Source organism: Stigmatopora argus, chromosome 19, assembly GCF_051989625.1.
Source record: "Stigmatopora argus isolate UIUO_Sarg chromosome 19, RoL_Sarg_1.0, whole genome shotgun sequence".
NCBI classification, from domain to species: domain Eukaryota; kingdom Metazoa; phylum Chordata; class Actinopteri; order Syngnathiformes; family Syngnathidae; genus Stigmatopora; species Stigmatopora argus.
This window is the reverse complement of record NC_135405.1, coordinates 10482615-10504374: the sequence shown is the minus strand read 5'-3', so window position 1 is coordinate 10504374 and position 21760 is coordinate 10482615. Positions and strand designations below refer to the sequence as shown.

At 41.3% G+C, this 21760-nt stretch overlaps 1 protein-coding gene across 11 annotated transcripts in view; it reads right to left on the bottom strand.

Annotated features, from left to right (window-relative positions):
• The window catches only part of gphnb (gephyrin b), a 91562-nt gene that overhangs the window by 27279 nt on the left and 42523 nt on the right, over positions 1-21760 (bottom strand). For 10 of the 11 annotated variants that reach the window (XR_013296731.1, XR_013296732.1, XM_077586471.1 and 7 more), the window contains 5 exons: positions 8367-8445; positions 2518-2575; positions 2338-2430; positions 371-465; positions 104-170 (listed from right to left, as the gene is read on the bottom strand). Coding sequence is in view for 9 of the 11 variants with exons in the window: in XM_077586471.1 (XP_077442597.1) it covers positions 104-170; positions 371-465; positions 2338-2430; positions 2518-2575; positions 8367-8445 (392 nt within the window). In the remaining 2 variants the exon portion in view is untranslated. The remainder of the gene's footprint in view (positions 1-103; positions 171-370; positions 466-2337; positions 2431-2517; positions 2576-8366; positions 8446-21760) is intronic. The other variant, XM_077586470.1, reaches the window with a different exon arrangement.

Sequence of the window (21760 nt, the reverse complement as noted above, 5' to 3'; positions counted from 1 at the left end):
GCATGCTCGACTCCCTAAATATCCTAAACAACTATAATCTGCTTTATCACCATTGTGTAGCATCTTTACAATGCAGTAAAAAAAGGAACTCGTATTATCCTACCTGGGAGCCTTTCTTGCTTCCTGGTAGGTTAATGATTAGTGTCTTCCCTCGGATTCCGCATACAGGTCTGCAAACATGTCAGAAATGTGTTAAGTCTACTACTAGGAACAACAGCGATCTATATTCTAACAATTTTTAAATTCTGAAATAATGTATTTTTGTTGCATTCAAGGAATAATACTGATGCCCCCAAACCGACCGGTGCTGAAGCAAACATAAGTGCCTTGGCGAGGTAATGAAGAAAGACAGGCAAAAAGTGTGTCTGACCTGGAGAGCATGCCTAGTGGTGTGACGTTGAGAGATCCCATCAACATCGCCAGCGACATCCCCGGAGCCTCACGCTCGATCACCTCCTTAGTGGCCTGGAGAAATGACATTATTATAGACGGATCATTATTTAGCTCTCTGTGTATTGCATCCCAATTCCGCAAAGAGCCAAGCACAAAAACTAAGCCACTTTGGAGGGTGTTTTATTTTGTAGGATGTCACAAACAAATCAATACAAGCATGAAGCAAAGAAAAAAAATTATAAAAATCAACCAATGTGTTGGTTGCCAGGTAAATCTTAGCACCTGTGATTCCATGACGTTGAAAAAACAAAATAAAAAGAATAAAGGCACAGAAAAAACACTAATTACTCCACCCGTCCATTCAGTACCATTGCCAAAATGTATCTAGGATTAGGATGACCCTGAACATTATTGAAAATGAAAGAATGGGTTTAAAATGGTTCTTCTAAACATAAAAAAAGTGCAAGAAGTTTTTCATTATCAATTGAAACCCAATTGAGTTACACGATGTGTGTGGTAACCGCTCAGACCGCGCATCGAGATGAAGAGATTTATTTGTGCACATGGGGTTAAATCAGATACAAGGCATTATCAGACAACATGTACACGTCTTCCTCTACTCCCTTCTCCGTTCTTGCCTTCCTTCCAGGGAGATTGCTGGTGTCTAACGAGATTGATGAGGGCCACTGATACTGCTGAAGCTCAGCTATTGCCAAATTGTGTGTGCGGATGTGTGAGAGTGTGTGTGAGCGAGTGAAATTGAGGACATCGTATAAGCTATTGTGCAACGTGCTGGAGTTTTGATTAGCAATATAGTCCACGCAAAGACTATGTAATTTATTTCTCTCATAAGAGACATGCTATAACGCTGAAGAAAAAAATAAAGTTATAAAAGTGGCAAGCAATGTTCACCCTTTCATGCAGGAAATATGAGTTGTTCTCCCCCCTAACCTAACAGGGTTTTTACCTCATTAGCAGCAGTTGACAGTGCTAGACGTCCAATCCATTTCGACTGGGAGGGGCGAATGAACGATCAATAGATTGGATGTCAAGAGCTGTCAATGGCACTGAAGGATGAGCATTCACATGCCTACCAGCAACTTATACATGCGTCTGAATTTTGACATTAAGACTCATGCATCATTCATTGATAAATGAAAAAAAATGTTCAAATATAATGTTGGTTCCATTTTTAATGCTGACGACTAATTTCTTTTTTTCTGAGCAGACGACAAATACAAAATAAAAATACAAGAAATGTTGGACACGCATGTAATGACACCTGCTAGCCATTATCTCTTAATTGCTTACAACATCCAACATTATGAAATATATACAAAAAAAAGAGAATCAGTAAGGATTTGACTTCAGCCTCTTTATTTCCCATAAGGCCGTGGGGCTAATTACACTGTATGTTAATCATTGCTCACACAGACACAGACACATGCACACCCTTGTGTCAGCAAAATGCTAAAAAGATGGGAGCATGGCAAGTCATTTGTCTGTCTTTTCTTCTTGGAAACAAAAGCGTGATGATATTATTTTTAGTGGTGATGATGCATAAAGCATACGCCTCAAAATTGACGAGAATGACCTCACGAATACCTGTGTTCAACTCATTTTTGATATTTTCTTGTTGTTTGGTGTCACTTCTTTTCAAAAATTGGTTAAATTAGTGTCATTTTCCATACTGATTATTCATTTTATGGATAGCTGGAGCCTTTTGGTCCAATCATACACATCTAAGGCCTGATTGGTGTCATAAATAACGGAAAAATTTGCATACTGGAAGGACAGACTCACTATTAGAAGTCAAAACCTCCTTGATTCAAGTCAAACAAATCCAAAATGGTGCATTACAGAAGCACAAGGACAGATTGCGCGTGGTTTGCTGTATTTGAAACAACATCATCCACGTTCCATCGAAAATGAAAACGAACCCACCTCCGGTGTGACGTCTCTTGGAGCAAAGCCGGTACCTCCGGTGGTTAAAATGAGGTTAAGCTCCTTTTCATCACACCAGTCCACCAGAGTTTCCTGTTAAAATGACAGCGCACACAGATTTAAGACGAGCGTTTGGCGGAAATGACATCAAGTGATGTGAGAAACGGCGTATATGTGTACCTTGATTTCATCTATTTCATCGGGCACTATCTTGTATGCCACAATCATACCACCCAGCCTGAAAGGAAGGAAAAAAAAAGAGTCAGTGAAACATAGTTCTATCTTGATTTTGTCTCTGATGGCATCGCCAATCTCTGTCTTTCGGTGATTGTATTTAGTGGCATTCTGTAAACAAATACAATATTTCAGCAAATATTGGTCCAAGGTGTATTCCTTTTCCTTTTTAATTTTTTTTTTAACCCAACTGATGAGTGGAATAAAGCGACATATTTACAGTGACTACATAACCAAATCTCACTGCCACAAATGCCTCATGAAAACTATATATATATATAATATATTAACATCGATAGCAGCTCAGATGGAAACACAAAATTGTGAACCACTCGGCATTTACTGGAATAGTAATCCTATAATAAGATACAGACTACAACATTAAAATTCATTTAAAAAATGCTAAAAATATTTAATAATGCATGAAAATGGGGCAACAATAACGTTTTCAGACGCTGTAGGTGCGTCCGTTGACAGAATCGCGCTCGCTCAAGTGCCAAATGTCTACTTGTAACCATTGTTTGTCACAAAAAGGATAATACTTTATTTAGATGTTTCCCATGTCTTCATTAACTATGCCAGCAAGGCCTTTTGAAGACATGTAGTCGCATCTCTCTCATCAGTGGGGCTCTGCGAGAGCGAAAAAGCCGAATCGGCGGCGAACCGAGGCACAAATTAAGCGGACTGTTGGCAGAACTAAACCACAATGCAACATGAACTTTATACGCAAATATCTTCATCGGACCCCGACACCTATTCGCTGATATTCTGCTACCCAAATAAATATTTGAATAATGCCTGAGGCAACTGCAGCCCGTTTTGTGCCAATAGTGAGTTCATCTATGGTTCGAAACACGGTCAAAAAAAGTCCTAGCACCTCTAACAAATAAAAACCAGTTCATGCTATACCTCTGAGATTCAACACTAAATATTTTTAACACCCATGTTCAAACATTTCATGTGTTAGAAACACACCATCCTAATGATTGACTCGTCCCTTTAAATGCAACACAAAAGTGTGTTGGGAAAAAAAAGAAAATATGCAGCCTTGGTAACGAAAACTATAAGAAAAAGAAAGAGGAGAGGACAGTCAGAATGCCCTTGAACATCCTTTTCCTTTTCTAAAAGGACTTTGCGCAGGACAGCTCACCCCCCCAAAAAAGCTGCTGCTGTCAAGCCCTGGCGACCTCCTGTGGTAAAATGTAGTAGGACATTTCAACCCCAAAACAAGCAGGCTCAAGGTGAAGGCTCAGCATAGACCAATTTTATTTATGCCTCATCATTTTTTTTAAGAGGAAGACTATTTTTAGAAGAGATTTGCATCATGCTTTTCCTTTGTGACAGCCACTTAAACGATACCCACCGACTGTGGGCACATTAATTTTTAAGCCTTTTAAGCCACTCAGGCAGGTTGACATGACACACAAGAATAAAACCTGCAACACTAAAAATAAAATAGAAAGTGTACGGAGTAAATATGGTGAAAGAGACCGCTACGTGCCCTCCCCTTCCACACCTGCTGACATTTCAGCGATGGCACAAGTGATTTGCTTCTGATGTGCAAAGGAAGGATGATTTTGGCCATATCCGTTCACAAGTTTGTGTGTAGCTGCATGTACTATTCTCATCCTATGTGTGTGTGTGTGTGTGTGTGTGTGTGTGTGTGTTACACCTCAGGAGAGTAAAGGAGCTGTCAAGACAAATAACCTCTCTCCCTCTCCCCGGGTTTTTATGGGGCTCTGTTTCAGCCCAAATGAAAATATGCTCAACACAAATAACGAGGGTTTCTTCCGACTGTTTCCTAGGCAACCCCTCCTTGTTTGAATCCTCTACTTGCGTCGCTGTTCATCATGAGCGAGTGAGTTTCCGTTTTCATGCTAAATGTTCTTGATACCAAGTTGGTTTTAGGATCGAGGATGGTATTTTACCGTGAACAGTTTGCTAACTAACCGGACCCTGCGTTTAGCTCGCACTGTACCGTATTGTGATCAATACATGCCGTTGTACATCTGCATAATGTGCGCATGCAGGCAAATTTGCTGAACTTGCTATTCTTGGACGTTATAGTTATAAACTCAGAAGCCTGAAAGAGTTCACAAGATGCACATGCGCACACATCCTGTACTTTAGTATGAAAATGTGATATATATTATATAGTAGTATTCTTTATGCCACAGTTTTTCACTAGTTTCACACACATTCAAAGATAAAAAGAGGTTCTTTTTGCCATATTAGCCATATATGTCAATAATAATTGTCATATCTACAAAGGAAGTGGCATCTTGCACATTATGAATAAACTGAACATCTAGAAATAATCAACAATGTCAAGATCACATTTGCCCATATTTGCGTATTGCGTATATATATCAACTACTGTACTTCAATGTACATTGAATGGCAAGAAATAATCCACAAAAATAAAATCAAAGGTCATGACAGGCTTGGTCATGCATTTTTCCTATCTAGGCCTGTCATGAGACTTAATTTTTGTAAAAGAAAAGTGTATTACGCAGTCAAAGGGTTAAATATTCTAATAATGCAATATGTTTCTCAGTCATTTTCCCTCCAATATATCTTCCTCTGACTTTGGGCAAAGGGGAGACAATACCACTCATTCAAAGAGACTAATCGAAATCTAGTTATTACAGCCGATGCCTTTCTTCTGTCAAATCAACAATTTCGAATCAAATATTTGAACCTGAGTTTAACCCGCCGTTGAGTGTCAGCTATACAAACCCACGTGCACTGAAATTCATCCACCAGAATAAAAAATCAATAAAAGCTCATGTTGAAGGGCAGGTGCAGCCTTTTAGCCAAGAGTTTTTTTTTGTTGCAAAAAACATCAAATCCCGATGGAATAGGAATGACGACGGTTAGGAAAAGTGGAAGTAGTTTCAATAGAAGGAGTGCGTCTGGGGTTCGAGTATGGTAGTAGTAGGGGCCTGAAAGCCTCAACGTCCAAAATCTATGAATAAAAGACGAGTGCAGTAAGAGGATAAAGGCAGAATGAAACACAGTGAGTGAAAGGACTGAGAACACCAAGAGATACACCGTCAGGGGTACACTTACTGAGTGTGTGTGTCTGTGTGTGTGTGTGTGTGTGTGTGTGTGCCTATTGCAAATCTCTGTAGTAGTGGGACACTTTTAAGATGAAACCCATCTGCCAGGATGATTTTATTAATAATAAAAAAAGCTCTCCGCACAAGGCACTCACTCTCATGCGCCCCTTCTTTCCCCCTTCACTTGCAAGACACAGTGCATTGTGGGGGGCACACACACACACACACACACACATACACAAACAAACACACACACGAATACATGAACACACACCGGACTCATAGTGGTATGGAGCCCATTACAGCCCATCCATATGTAGGGGAGCTCTCAAGGGGTCACCTCTCCACTGATGCAGAGAGAGGGGAGGGGTCCGGCAAGCCCACCTCTTTAAATCCCTGACGAGGTCTGAGTATGCAGCTAGCGTTGTGTTGCGTTGTGTTTCCATGATTTCAACCCACACTCTCTGAAATATCCGGTGAAACAAGCTTGCAGGTAAACATTATACTTGTCGACCGTGAAACCAAACATAAAAGGTAAAGAAATTTAAAAAAAATGGCTCTAGATTGATCTCTAGTGTATTTTGAGATGTTCATTCTGGCTATAAAAAAGATCAACAATTGTTTGACTCGAGTTGAATCAAGCTCTGGATTTATCCCCAGTGTATTTTAAGATGCTAATTCTGGGTAGAAAATACTTGGCATTAACAGTGCACGTTAACAGAGATAATGAAACTGATTTAGCATGCAGTTTTTTTTCCTACAATTTAAAATAGTTCCCAGCTATTTTAATAGCAATTTTCTGTAAAAATGCCTCAAGGATCAAACTACTGTAACCACTTTCAGAATTTCCCCCCACAAAACTGGTGCTAGAGAAGCCCAACGGTGGTTAACCATGTTTAAAAATAATAAAAAATAAAAAATAAACTAGCAAAAAATGTGCAATTAATGACAATTATTATTAAAAGTCAAGTATCAACAATACCTGAACATGGAGCATTAGAAAAATGCACTTAAAATACGATCGCGGGTTCAATCCCCCAAAACAAAAATCCAGTTTCACCAAAAATATTGCTATTCTTGTTCATGACTCTATTGAAGCCCATTGGCAATATGTCGAAAAAAGAACGATTCCGTCTACACGAACGCACACTTGCAAATCCTTACTCTGAACAAAAGGAATATTAAAAACAAAAACCAGGACGTGCTCACCTTATTGCGTGCGCATTGTGGTTACAATTTGACACAAACACCTTGGGATGTGCAGTTATTTTTGTTTGTGTGAGTCTTTTTCCCAAGAGACGTTCAAATCGGGACTCTAGATGCCATTTTGGAGCAGATCTGTGGTGGTGACACCATTCTGAAAGGTGCATCAATCCAGTTCAAACTGCTCCACTTCCTCACCTCCATGCCAAAATAGCCAAAAGTGTGACACTCACTGACATTTATCAGACGTTAGAATCCTTGACCTGAAATATCGTCGCCAACCCAAATTTGCGTGCACTAAAAATTGCAACTTCACTCTCCACTCAATCGTTTTTTTTCAGGGTTTTAAACCTGCACTCAGAATATCCGATCTCTGCCACTGCAAATCGTATTTTACACAGTTCCTAAATAATATTTCAATTGTGGGCCAAGTTCTGATATCTGAAAAGCTCCAGTGTTTGTATTTAAGCTCCAGTGTTTGTATTTAATCACTAAATGCTGCTAGGAAGTGGATTTTACCCCATTTTAGTGCCATTTTTGCCGTTTCGCGTATGGACGTATCAACGTTCATCGCTGTCTTTTTCCTGGAAAATCCCCCCCCCGGCCCGGTTGTAATGTCTGAAAAGCTCCAGTATTTGTATTTAATCATTAAATGCTGCTAGATAGTGGATTTTACCCGTTGAAGGCGCTATGAGAAAATGCACGGACCACCACTAGGGAATTTGCAGTGTTTGGGTTCTTTCTTATCACAGTCCAATTTGTAGATTTCATTTGTAACCCAAGACTTTTGTGACAACTCTGTATTTTTTCTTCGGATTCTATATTTATAAACAGTGAGTCACGAGTTCCCGATCACAATCTGGGGCTCAGTCTAGCATGACAAACACAACATGGCGCACTCTGCGTCACGCGCAAACATCATATGAGACATGAGCAGCCAACGCGGACAAGTAGCCAAGACATGACAGCAAAGGAGCACTTCAGGGTCCCTCAAGCGGGAGGGCGAGGACACTACGTTGACGCTGACACCCTCGCTCCAGTAAATCAATGGACGTAATGAGAATGACCCGTGCGACGAGAACGGAAACTGTGGCGCTACCGGTATTGAAAAAAAAAAACGATGTTTGGCGTTAGAATTTCATTGAAAAAGATCATTTGTGAACCTGCTACACACACAAACACATTTGTTGTTCATGCTGCTCCAAAAAAAACAATTGCAGATTTCCCCTCGTCTTCCAGAAATTAACGACTCCTGCAGTCACAGTGAGCGAGAGCAGCGCTGCGGCTCTTTTGTTGTTGCTGTGCATGCTGGGAATTTCCCTCCACAGGGCGACACTGAGCCCCGACACGTTGCGTTAAAGAGATATTTTTAGTCCCTTTGTTCGACTTCTTCATAAGAAGGCTCCCTCCATCAAGTGTGTACTAACACACAGATACCATCGTGTTAATTTGGGATGCTAAATTCAAAGACGAGTGAATCGGGTCCTTTTTTTGCCATGTGTATGAGTCATCAAGGAGGCAATTACTCACAGGGACGGATCATGGACGAGATCTTTGAGGTTGACGCCGCTGCGGTCCTCTGCCAGGTTTCGGTAGCAGCTGTCACTCACTGCGCAGACAGAGGGAGAGCCAAACTAAACAACTACATGCGATATGCTGCAAAACAATGAACAAATTGATTATGGTGCAAAAACCTGGTATCTGGAGTAGACCAAATGTTGGGAAATAATATCGAAAGGGAAAACTAGTAAGCTAATTTTGCAAGACTGCGGTGAGTTTTCTTTATTTTTTTGTGTGATGCTCAACAAATCCAGAGGATCAGATGACAACAGTTGGTCATCATTAGTTGCGCAAAGTGGAAAGAGTTTCAAGTCGTAAATTATTTTGGGGAAAGGTCAAGGAAGTTCCACAAATTTTCAAGCATTCTCGGTTACCCCCAAAATTGCATTATTATTTTTTGCTGAATGTTGTTTTGCTTGGTGACATTTAGTCTACAGTACTGACTCGCATTTGCTTACGAACAGACCTGCCACATCAAATATGGAGGACGCGTTGACAAGTCACAGCATCGTGTCAAATCACTCTTAAGTGTCCTCTGTGCATTATACAATTCACAATCACGTTTAGATGGTTGAAGCCAAATATAATCAATCATCTTTTGAGCTCTTTCAGTAATATTTCCTTTAATAATCCTTAAATGATCTTCTAAATCTATTGATCTGATACTAAAATGTAAACAGGATGAATTAAGTCATAAAATTCAAGCATTGTATATCACTCCAACATCATTCCAACACATGAACAAGGGCTGGCTCTATAGGTGACTGAGTAGTTCCCTTCAAAAAGAGTGCATTCAGCCAAAGCATCTTCTCCGTCCGTGCTGCACATTCCTGGATCTCAATACCAATTAACATACATGAACTCCCGTCTCTAAACCTCTTCACCAATCATCTTAAAGTCTGGCTGTGAGACGAACAAAATTGCGATCACAACGCTGTCTAAAACTGTGCTACGTGTGTGTATGTCTTATTTTTTTGTCTTCAACCTACACAAGGGACTAAAGATGGAAATCTTACATATTTACATATATATGTTCATTAACATGAATATAAATATGTTCATTAATATGTGCTGTCCCTTATTAAATGAAAAAAATCAAATCAGACAGGTACTGGAGTTTACTTTTAAGTGAACATTTTTTTTAATTGTATTGCTTTGAAATTTCATGCTTAGAATCAATATTGTAACTATATGAAAATTGGATAAGCAATGGCACGATGGGCTGCTGTGATGCAGTTGACTTTTATATAAGCTCAGGTAATATATCTATTTTTTTCCAGTGTGTCTCCACTGTATCAAATTTAATATGACGGCTGTACCCCTGCTTCTCTTTTTAATTTATGATGATATTCACATTGTGCGGCCCCATCACTGTGGAGCAGGTGTGAGCCACGTGAGTTGTTACGTGCATTAGCGAGAAGCGAATATGCTCAGAAAAGAAGCCAAAAACAGACGAGGTGACGGTGAGGTCGGCGCGACAGAGGTGCGGCGTGAAATGTGCCCAAAAACGGACCCAAAACGATGCAAAGTGTTGATGACGGTGGAGCAGGGGAAATCAAATTGTCGACGAGGATGTAAATGTCACGATGGTGCTCCGTTGGAGTGCCGTGATCCGTGAAAAGAGGGCGGGGGTGGGGGTAAACTGGGATGGAGGGGGCCGCCAGGTGAAGCAAGAATGGCGTAAAAGATGGCAACCGCAACAGAGGGGCTGAGAGGGAAGGATGGGGGAATGTGTGAAAAGGAGTGGGCGGGAAGTGATAAAAGAGAAAGTTATGAAAAATCAAATGAAGGGAGACATTTTGGGGTAGTTGAGGGTGTGGATCAGGGAGCAGCCATGTGGAGGTAAACAGAGTGTGCAGGACGTTGCTCTGGGCGCTGGCAAATAAATGGGAGAGTGCTGACATTTGCACACTGGGCCAGCTAGGAAAAAGAAGGACACGCCGAGAGAGAGGGAGACTGCGGTGGGGGAGAAAGAGGGAAAGAACAAAAGAGGTGAGAAAAGAAAGAAAAAAGGGGGTATCGTGTAGCCCTATGTGTGACTGCCTGGGTGTAGAAATGGGGAAGTTCCTACATGACTGCAGTAATCCTCACATACGCGCACACGCATGCACACACACGTAGCCCTTGCTCAGTTTTTCTCTCCCAGCTACCCCTTGATCTAAAAATAGCCTTTCCTTTTTTCCTACAAGAGGCAGCAACCATTCTGAACCAATCAACGTGTTCTGTCAAAGGCGTGCGTGCCTTCCACCCCTCCACGTCCGCAATGAGGGGGGAACCCCTGGCTGAAGGTATGAAAGCATCCTCTATGAAAGCATCCTCTCTTCCTCGCCGCTGTCAGCCATTTGTACAAGTGCCGTAGAGCCGATGCGGCGCAAAAAGGGGGAACACAATGTGAGAGTGTTGGGGGATTGACACCAGTTGGGAAAAAAGCTTCAAAGGAATAGTCAAGATATAATAGTTTAAAAAAATACATGAAGAAACGGAGATTGTTCAACTGACGTGTCACTCTACCGATTGTTCAACCTACCTGTCGCTTATAAACATTTCAGTGGCCATTTACAGGACAACGTGGATGAAAACGCAAAAACCTTTACAGGGAAAAAAACATAGTCGATCAGTTCCACTATCAAATTCCATGCCTTGGATTTATAGCTTTTAAATATTGCTGCTTTTCATAACATTTCCACTACTCCCAAACTTTATAAGAATTATGGTTTGTAAATTGGTGACTGGCAAGCCACAGGTCTCAGTTTGATTTTTAATATTTAATTAGTCCAGTTTATGTGGCCCAGAAGCTTGATAATGAGCATTATGAAGATTTATTAGCATTAAGCCAGCACACTCACTCAGGACAATCCATCAAATAATCAATCAGCCATATTCTAACATGGACAGACATATTTGAAGCTTTATTTGAATTGACTTTGTATATTACGCCAGGCAAAGATCAGAAAACACACGTGGAGAAGATGCTAACTCACCTGAAAATTCACCTTTAATTAACATCTTGGTTGAAATTATTATCTAACCAGTACATCTGTGACTAGAAAAACGCCTGTGTTTTCAAATTGGTCACACTCCCCAAAAAAGCTTAGCGGTTCAGGATCAAACTGTGAAGCAATGAACCGATGTAGTGACAGTCACCCCCTCTGGAGAGCACTATTTCCTGTGGTGGATGCTAAAAGGACAACTCCTTTGCATGGCTGCACAACCACTTGGACACAGATAGCTGTCAGCGGCAAAACTATGTCAGAGAACAAACCTTACTATTACTACTGTTCCCTCTCATTACACCCAATGTTTAATTATCGAATACAGAATATAACAGAATAACTTACTTATTACCTATCTATTTATGTCTAAAATGCCTTTCCTATTTCTGCATCCTCACCCTCTTGCTACTGTGACAACGAAATTTCCCAAACACGGGATGAATAAAGTTATCCAATCCAATCCAATATGAATACCAAAAATGCAATTAAGTAATCAGCCCTGATCTCCTCCCAAAAAATCAAGGCTCAATAGATACTGGCCCAAGTTACATAGTTACCAAGTATCAAGGCAAATAATTCACAATGTCAAAGGTGTAGGATATAAAAGTTAGGTGTCCACAAGAAGAAGAACAACTGCCTGAGTGGCAACTTAACAGGCCTTCAGACTGTAAAAAAGCCCTTGCATTTTGTATTCAAAATCAGGAGATAAATAGATGCATGTACAATTTGTCCCACTTGTAATTTTTTGGTATCAATCAATGTATTTTGATGATAGATTATTAGCCTAGTTATCTGATGTTCATGTGCAACCTGCTAGACAGGCTGATTGCATGTGATTGGAGAAGCATGGATATCCCCAGGCAACAGGAGTGGGAGGAAAGCGTTGGAAGCGAAATGCGGGCCAGAAGTGATCATACGGGATGTGAGTATGTGCCCAACATCACAAAACATGTGTTCGCACTTGGGATTGAAGGGTTAATCAAGCAGCCAGGAAAAAAAGAAGAAGATCAGGGCACCGGGGAATAAATCATGAAACAGCAAAGTGTACTATAAAAAAAATGTTGGATATTATGAAGAATAGATTTTGGTAAAATTGTGTCATGACTAGGTCAAAACGCTTAAATGGCAATTGCCTGGCTTTACCTCTCCTTTTATTCTGTTCTAAATTATTATGAGTATGTGCAGTCAATCTGGCAGCATTCATAAACTATGTTGTCTCTACACCATCATTTCTGGGATTTAAAACAGTCAGCACTCATCATCTCCTTTAGATCTTCCACTAAAAGGGTTGCACCTTAAGATAGGAAAAATTGTATGTACAACCAGAGTACGTACTCAGAAAAAAGAAGTGGAGTTATGTGACTGTTTATCGCCATTGCGTTAATATGCAAAAATTGGTAAGAAATGAAGCAGAGCCCTGGCAGCCTTTGTCTCACCAGCCCACCTCTATTATTTCCTGTTCTTTTTGTGCTAACACTGTTAGCCTGACACGAGTGCCAAAGGCTTCCCAGCCAGGAGAAGCCACAATGGAGGTCAGACATTAGATTGAGATGACATCTGCTGGTAGCAAGGACGGCGGCTCCTCATGCCAATGAGCCTGAGCCAAAGTGAGGTTACTCGTCTGCTCTTCTACTGCCTTGGTCTGCGCTGAATAGAAAATCTGGGCTGAGAGTTTTGGATTAAATGATGTCGTGATAAATGGAGGTACGGATCCGCCTCCAGATGGTAATGGGGTGGGGTAGACATCTAACTACGTGCCTAAACCCCCACGGCCTCCACACCAGGAGAGGGGAACGGTGCATCTACATTACCGAATTAATAAAGGCTTCATAGTCCTGAGTAAAATATTGCAGCAACAATAACAGCATAAATAAATCTAATATAAATCCAATGTATCTTAGCAACCTTGTTAAGTCTGAGAATATCAGAGGGGTAAGAAGCACAAGCGCGGCACCCGTCATCAAAGACACACCCAGCAGGAACTCGCACACCAATTACTCGGTAGCCCACGACACTTTGCGCACACGCAAGCTATCATGGCCGCTATCTCCACGATGGTGCGATGCAGATGAATCCATACGCGCTTAGACGTTGCATCCACACACATGCACGCGGATTCCAGGGCTTACTGTAAGCAGCCGGGGAAAGGGAGGGGGGGGTGTGGAGCGGAACAATGGGATCCTAATCGTCGGGCCGCGTTTCAAAGCCTCTCCTCTCCACAACACGGTTTCTAGATAAGATGTGAGAATGCTATTTATATCTGCGGGGGGAAGGAGCCAAACAGCGGCTTGCTTTTCATTTATTTGAAGTTGGATCTAATTTGGGGGTGGAGGGAGGGTTACGTAACGCAAGGAGAACGACACTCCACCTGACTGCCGCAGCTGGCAGGTCTGCTACTGCAGAAAACAACGGCTGGAAACAACAAGAACTAAACAAATACTTGACTATGACTTGAACAAATGATGTGTGTAGTAGCAGGGGTCTCTGGCACCCCAGAAGTATTAAGGGTGATGAATGAACAAATTATTTATCAAAATGGCTAAATTACAGTATGGAAACAACTGTCACTAATGTATACATACGTTCATTGGCTTGGATTGAATAACAACAATAGATGCTATTAAAATATAGATTGGGTTCCTCCATTGGGATTCTCATAAAACATTTGGACGGTGACCGTCGCCAAAAAGTCTGATATCTGGCTTCACTGTAAACTGCACCTAAAACACACCAGCAAGCCCACGAGCACACACACTGAATGCACCAGATGTGCAGAGACAGAGAGACAACGAGGAACAGACAGCTCTGTTCTTATCAGCTGAGTCCCATGCAAGTGTGTCCATGGAGAGAAAAGGCAGCGCCGTCCGTGAATGAGGGGGCAAGTGGGCGGCAGGGCTGCTGGGATGGACAAGTGCTGCTGAGGGAGGGAGGGTGTGATAGCCAGCTCTGACCCTGAAGTTCCTCAGGCCTGGTCCTATCGGCACTTTCGGCTGGGCCACCATAAATAAAACATGAGGAAGGTTTAACCACAGGACGAACAACAATTTAACTCGGTACCCCAGCTCAGAAACCAATGCCCACTCCAGGACTAAATTCTTCGAAAGATCCAATTTCCAAGCAATCACTCGCAAAATGAGTCGCCCATCCAGAATTTGAATTGATCTCTTTAAGAATGTCCTCTGCGTGACCCACCGTAATTCGTTTACCGCCAAGTCGTGCACATTTCTCACCTGAGCATCTGTATTTAAAAAGCGAACATCCTTAACTTGGAGACTGCAGCATCCCACAGTTCTTCACAAAAACCTCTCTTATTGATGTTTTATTAATAAGGCCATAAATATTGAAAAGACACTTACTAATGAAGCCACGCGCAAAGCTCCAGAGACGATTTACAACGCAAGGGAATGCAGAGAGACCTTGAATACAACACCCTCAACTTCTTTCTATACTGGCTCTGCTTCCTAACTTGAATTTCCATAGCATGATTCCAATTGCCCTGCAGCTTCCAAAGTATGCACACACAACCAACCCAGTCATCAATTTCGCTTATTTTTCTGTTGATCAATAGAATCAATGAATTGAAAGGACTTGATGACAGGCCACCCTCTGCAAATATTAATCATAAATTATGGGCTCAGTGTTTAATGAGGGTTGCTCATGACGACTTGCGGCATGATGAATGTGCCGGTGCCTCGGCATGGCATTACCACAAAGTCGTGCAAGGGTATGCGTGTGTTTGTGTGCATGTAGCGTGTGACATGTTCCCGTGGCTACTGAATATGAGGCAACATTCTTTTTCAAGCCTTGTGTACATTTTGATGGCCCACGGCATGTCAGTGCTATGTCGTTTTTCTGACAGCTGTTTACACATGGAGACCCAGACAAAATATGCTTAGGGTTTTTTGTGAGCGTGTCGTGCCATTTTTCATCCGGGGGTTAGTTTGTTTGTGCAAGCAAAAGTAGACAAGACTCCTGTCGAGTGGGACAACATGAACCGATGGAACTCTAAATCAGAAATTAACGGTAATTTAATCGCGAGGACTTTACAGGCTCGCTTTCGTACACCTGTATGCGGGTCTCCTGCCATGCCCACTTAGAGCAATTTAGGGTTCGTGTCTCGGTCAAGGACGTTTCCAGAGAGAGCAGACGGAGCCCTGATGGAGCCAATTCTCATGTAGAGAAGCAACTGAAACGTTAGCAAAATAATTAAATGTTAATATCACTCGTGAAGACAGCTCTTCGTCAAGTAAATTTCTGTGAGCTGCTCTTAATCTCACAGTGTGGTGGTTATACGAGGGATCGTGTTAAGGCCAAGATATAGCTATTGTTATGGTTAAGAGATTTCACAAGAAGTCCCACCTGCTTTCAGAGGTTTGAAAATTTTAATGTCCCACATTTTGCTATAGTTTATGTACTCGGTAGCCGTGCTCTTTAAGTGCACCGGGTACCTTCTTTTGTTGATCTTGAGGGGTGCTCCATTGATTTAAATAGAAATGTGCTTACACTGCTATCAATACAGCTGCAGATATCCAATACCTCCCTTTGGAATTTTTCCTACACTGCCCTTCTCCCTACCCATCCCATAATCCCCCTCCTTTTCCTTCCTTCCACCTACCGCTTCATCCTTCCAGGCTGCAGTTGCAGGGAAACCCACAACATCTACAGCTTAGCTACACATGGCTTCTCTGTATTCTTGGATGAGCAGTGTGAATCCACACAGAGAAGTCTCCTCATTCATTGGGGGTACTGGCTAATGCTAGCCAGCCTGCTCTTCATCTGCTGTGTGGGTTTAGAGCAAGTCGAGAGGCATGAACGCTGAAGTCTAATCAGATCAGGTATCGACCGTCGTGACAGAGAAAACAATGTTCTCGTGGCTCCTCTGTGTTCACTTATTCAAAGGGACGGAGAGTGGGAGGATCCAAAGCAGAGTCGGCCAAGGGTGACGGGATGGTTGTAAGCCTGGCTCATGAGTCAAGGTTGGTATGTCAGGCGGCAATCTGAAATCAATGCCGGGCTACTGATCAAAGGGTCACAAACAAGACCTAATGCCATTTGTGAAATGGACAATCAACTCTGTTTGGTACAAACAGGTCTTAGTAGGTGGACACTAATCATTATTACACTGTTACGAAGGCTGATTGAGTTCGCCAATGCTGGGAAATCCTTGCTAGCTCAAAACATTTTCCACTTTCATCGCCGTGCTGTTGTCACCGTCGGCCTCCTTTCAATTTCAGAGGGAGTACGTACATCAGACACTCCTGTTGCAATGTAACAAAATACATTTCTGAAATGCTCATACGGTGGGTGGACTTACAAGATTGCCATTGGGGAGCACTGCTGCTTACATTTCCATTTTGTTTACCAGTATTATGGCTATCGGCACTGACGGATGGTTTCAGATGTTAAGTAATAGAGTGCCCAATGAAATTGGATACGGTTCACCTGGAGGTAAGTGTAAAGTAGTTGAATTGAAAACTGCATGGCAAATTTAGGCAATGTGAGAAGCTAATCTCAGCAACATCGGTACACAGGATCCTCATCTGGCGTAAATGGCAGTCTCATCCTGGTCTGATTTCACCCACCGACGGCCCTGCCCTCCCTGTGACCAGCCCTTCCGTTCACTGTCCACAAATCCTATTTCATACCAGACAAACAAAACAAAAGCCTGGCCGACACGCCTGAGGTTTCGCAACGGTGTATGGACAATCAATGTAAAAGTTGCGGAACAAAACAACATGGTACTCCGTTGAACCCAGAATAAGGGAAACTCTCAGCTAATTTTCTCTAGAAAGCAACGAAAGAAACAAAGACTGATGATAGATACTCAGATTACAAAAATATGATCAATTTTTTTGCAAAATGCTCGTCAAATGTACACAAATAGATGGCAAAACAGTCTTCAATGTGAACATAACAGCAAATTAACATGGATCTAACAAAGACCGCACAAGTGGACCATTCTAGTCAGATAGGAAACATCTGAGATGCCTTGGATTATACAGCATGAATCTGTCAACCAGGGCCAATCAGCTAATGCAAGATTATCTTGAGTGCTCTGTCTAACATGAAGCACTGCTTGAAAATAAGTCCCAATTCAAAATAATGTCATCAGAGCTATAATGTAGCTTGCTGCAGCAATTTTTTTACCATGTATATTTCCTGAAGTGTGGCCTTTTCTGAGAGACAAATGGAAGAAATTTATAGATTAAAGTTACACATAAACCAACAACGCTTGCTGTGTGTGTATATCTGTGAGCATATGGGTGTGCATGAACCATTCGGCTCCTCTTATTTCCCAAGATACGGTGTTTTACATACACACACCCAAAAACACGCGCACACGCAGAATACCCCAGGCCTGCTTGTACTAATGAAGCAGCCTCTTTTCAGCTACCTTCATTACCTTCTATTCTCTGGACAATGTCAGCTAGTGTACACATTTCCGCTCTTAAGCCCGCAGTCGTACTAAAATACAATACTGTCTCTATCATCTTATCTGAAGGGCAACCAATGTAATAATTTAAATTAAGCTCGACCATCACAACTGCGTGAGTTCAATTGTAATCCTTAAGGGCAATGTCATTGTCAGTCTGGCTCTTAAAATACATCTCAGAGCACTTTCTTTTCCTGAATTGTTTCATTTCAAAACCATTCACCACTACGTCACAGCCGAAAGGTCTTGAAAACAACTGCAAATCTGTATGAAAAACAAATGGCGCTAAATCGGGGTTGGAGACTGATACAGTCAACACACGGACACACCGAGAGCTACTATAAACAGTAGCTGAAATTTATGGAATCCAAATCAAATCAGACTTCAGACTGCCTGGCGTTTCTCTTCAATGCTTACCACTGTGGTTAGTGGAGTAGTTTGGTGGCCTGCAGGCAAGAAGCCGCCTAATAGAGTGCTCCACTTGCTTTAGTTCACACATCTCATCACTTATCCCAGGGACACACATACATGTACAAGTCAGAGCAAGCACAATCAAGGGTGGAGCTCCAGGGAAGGGAGAGAAAGAGAGAGCCCATTTAAAGAACACATTTTTCAGCTGGCTTTTATGTCATCTTCATGTGAACCGGAATAATCAGGCACATCTAAAATATGCATCACGTTGTATGCAATAAAGTTTAGTACAGGCTAGAGCCAAGAATCAAACCCCAAATCTCAGAAATGATAGGCAGATGTGATGACCACTCATCCAGTGTCCCCAAGCCTACCTTTCATTTACACTACACAGAAGATTAAATAAATATGAGTTTTGCTTAATGATATATGAAATCCAGATTTTCGATTAGGAAATCACACTCTAAAGTATTTTTTCCAAATGATTTCTTGCTTTCAGGGTCTCCATACAGCTGTGAAGTGCAATTCATTTTAAAAGTCCTGAGGTAAACATAACCTTGCAGCAGCAAGGAGAAAAAGAAACTTAAAAAGGGCAATTAATGTCACGCCGGATAAGTAGCAAAGGACATCAGTCGCATCTATTTATGAGTTTGACTTTATCAAGAACTCCTGAAATAAATGTACTTTTCCACAACGTTCCAATTTCTTGAGAAGTGCACGCACCTCGATTGTGGACAGGGAGACGCTGACGCATTATTTCAAATGCACACATGCGCTGGCATTGGAAAACCTGTTGCAAAACCATGAATGATGCAAAAGGGCAACAAAGCCATTTCCTGTCACTCAAACTGTCGCCCTGTATATGTATTGCTTTTGCATATTTCTGGCTCTATTAATTTATTATTTTTGTCATAATCTGAAAGGATTTTGCGGTAGTATTGGGATATGCATGATGTTGAATAATTGAGGCAGTGTAGGAGAACATCTTGACCATGCGCATACACACACAAAGACGCACGAGGTCAGCTATCAAACACACCTCGTTAGGGAGACGCTGACCTCCTCAATTATTCACACATGCATGTTCCCCTCTTACTGCTCGCTTCCGCTCTTGGCTGCAGAGGAGTTGAGTGCAGACAGACAGGCGAGGTAAGAAATAAAACTAAGAAAGGTATACGAGAATAAATAAAGAAAGAGCAGAAAGGCAGAAATAGCAAGCCGGGAAAAGGAAGATGCTCGCGGATGGAGTGGGGGATTTCTAATGGGTAGCGATGACGATATATTCCTCACCGCCGTGTATTGGGATTAGTCAAACTCGATTTTAATCATCATTGATATGGGATTTATTACAGCTACTAATGTTACTAATGTATCATGTGAGCGGGCCAATGACTGCAGCAATTGCTGTCAATTATGAAAGCAACGTCGGCAGACTCCATAGCAACAGTAAACACTAGAGGAAAATACAGGTGCTTTCCCTTTGCTTTCTTTGGACTGTTTGGCAAAAAGTCGACAATTTTTGCTTGTAAACAAAGAATAAACAGGACTTTTGAAAATAAGCACTGATGGGTAGTCAGTCCGCAGCTAACTAGAGATCAGCCAACAGGCTACACCTTTACTCATTGGTCTTCAAATAGGCGTAACTAAAATGCAGGATGACAGTCAGAAAAGCCCATCAATGTCCTCACTCAAAATGTCGGTCGTTGGAATCCTATTTAGTCACAAAAACGCAATGAAACATCAGTTAACAATGAACAATAGTGATTCAGGAAATCCTTTTCAAGCACAAATGTTGCTATTACTCGAGATTTTACAGGTTGCAAAGAATCTGAGCGTTGACGTTCTGCTGTATACACATCGGAACATCAAACTTGCACTCCTTTCCAAACAAATTAGCCTTTTAATTTCAGAGCATGTTTACAGGAGACAGATCAAACTGTTCAAAATGATGAATCCAAGGAGGATGTTGTCATCTCACGACACCTCCACTTCTTCAACAAAATCGTCTAAATCTCATCATAAAAATGTGGATACAGCCTAATAGCGAGAACAAATAAAAATCTAAAAATGTATCTAGGGACTAGGGCCAATGACCGACCATTGCAAGAACAATTTGTGTTCTGAGTTTGGACTAACAGTGGCCTTAAACAGTCATCGGAATAAAAATGTTTTGCAAATACATAGAAATCCAGTAGAAAACACAATTTTAAAATTGTAGAGTAGCTTTTAACCTGCTTTCCACATTCAAAATACCTCATATGCTAAACTCCTATGCATGTTTACATTACTATTAGTATTGCAGAAACATAGCATGAAAAAGTCAGTTTCTAATGTGAACGTCAAACCCTACTGTCAACAAAAATTGGAAGTGATCTTCATTTTTGCCACCTTTTAGGTACTATTAACAGCAAAACGAGTTCACGCTCTTCTACCCCTATGACTTCACTCCCCGTTCTTGGATTCTCTACCACCTCTCTCCCTACTGGTCTAATTAACACCTCTGCTAAGGACAAAGGATCTAGCAGCAGCAATACACTGTCTGGGGAAGTCATCAGTTGAAACCAAGTATCTTATCTAAATCTTCATCGCAATCATTCAACGTTTTTACTCATGTAGGTTATCACAAAGTGCTGATTTAAGCGATGGTCTCGATCTCTGTCAGCTAACAGGAAAAACACAGTGAACCATGGAAGAATAAACTATGGCTTCCCGATTGACAAACATCTTTAATTTGGAGTCAGATGCATGTTTCGGCTGAAGAAAAAAAAACAAATAAATGGCATCAATGTAGCAATGTGCTTTTTTCTGTCCTTTTTTCCCAAAAGTGTCAATTGTGTTAAGAAAATAAGTTGGGAAGAAAAGCATATGCACAAGAATGCAGTGTAAAAAATAACCGCGTACTGGTGAACTTGATACTTTGAGACCAAAAAATGTGCATTTACAATTGCCAAAATAATATACAACAACATTTTAGTGTCCGTTCTACCACCATTTCTAAAGAAGTGTGTGCTATAAATTGAGCGAAGAAATTGCCACGTGAGATAACAGTCTGTCCAAAACGGCACATGATTAATTAACCTTCTGTAATTAACATCTCAACAATAACAAAAAGGCAAGCCCTAAGAACACTTACAGTAGCTATGGGACAAGCTCACCTTATATTGTAATTATGCTTTTAAATTAACTTCTATAGTTCATAAAAAAACAGTATGTAGGCTGGCTAAGGAAAAAAAGTCAAAGCAAAAACGTACAGAATCACCATAATACTATAAGATAATACAAATTGGAAGATATTCTGCATTGAAGATAGTTGTGATCGGGGTTTGAATTCCAGTTTAGTGTGGCGTTAAAAACATTTAATATTTATCAAACATGCTCCTGACTTCGGTTAACAATTAAACCCTGATACTGGTACAAAAAACACTAATTCCTAAAAATCCAGCAACCTTAATGTGTTTGGCTCTGCTAGTTTCACATGTGCATCAGTCACCTCACCTAAGAATGACAGACCTTTACAGTTTTTGGGC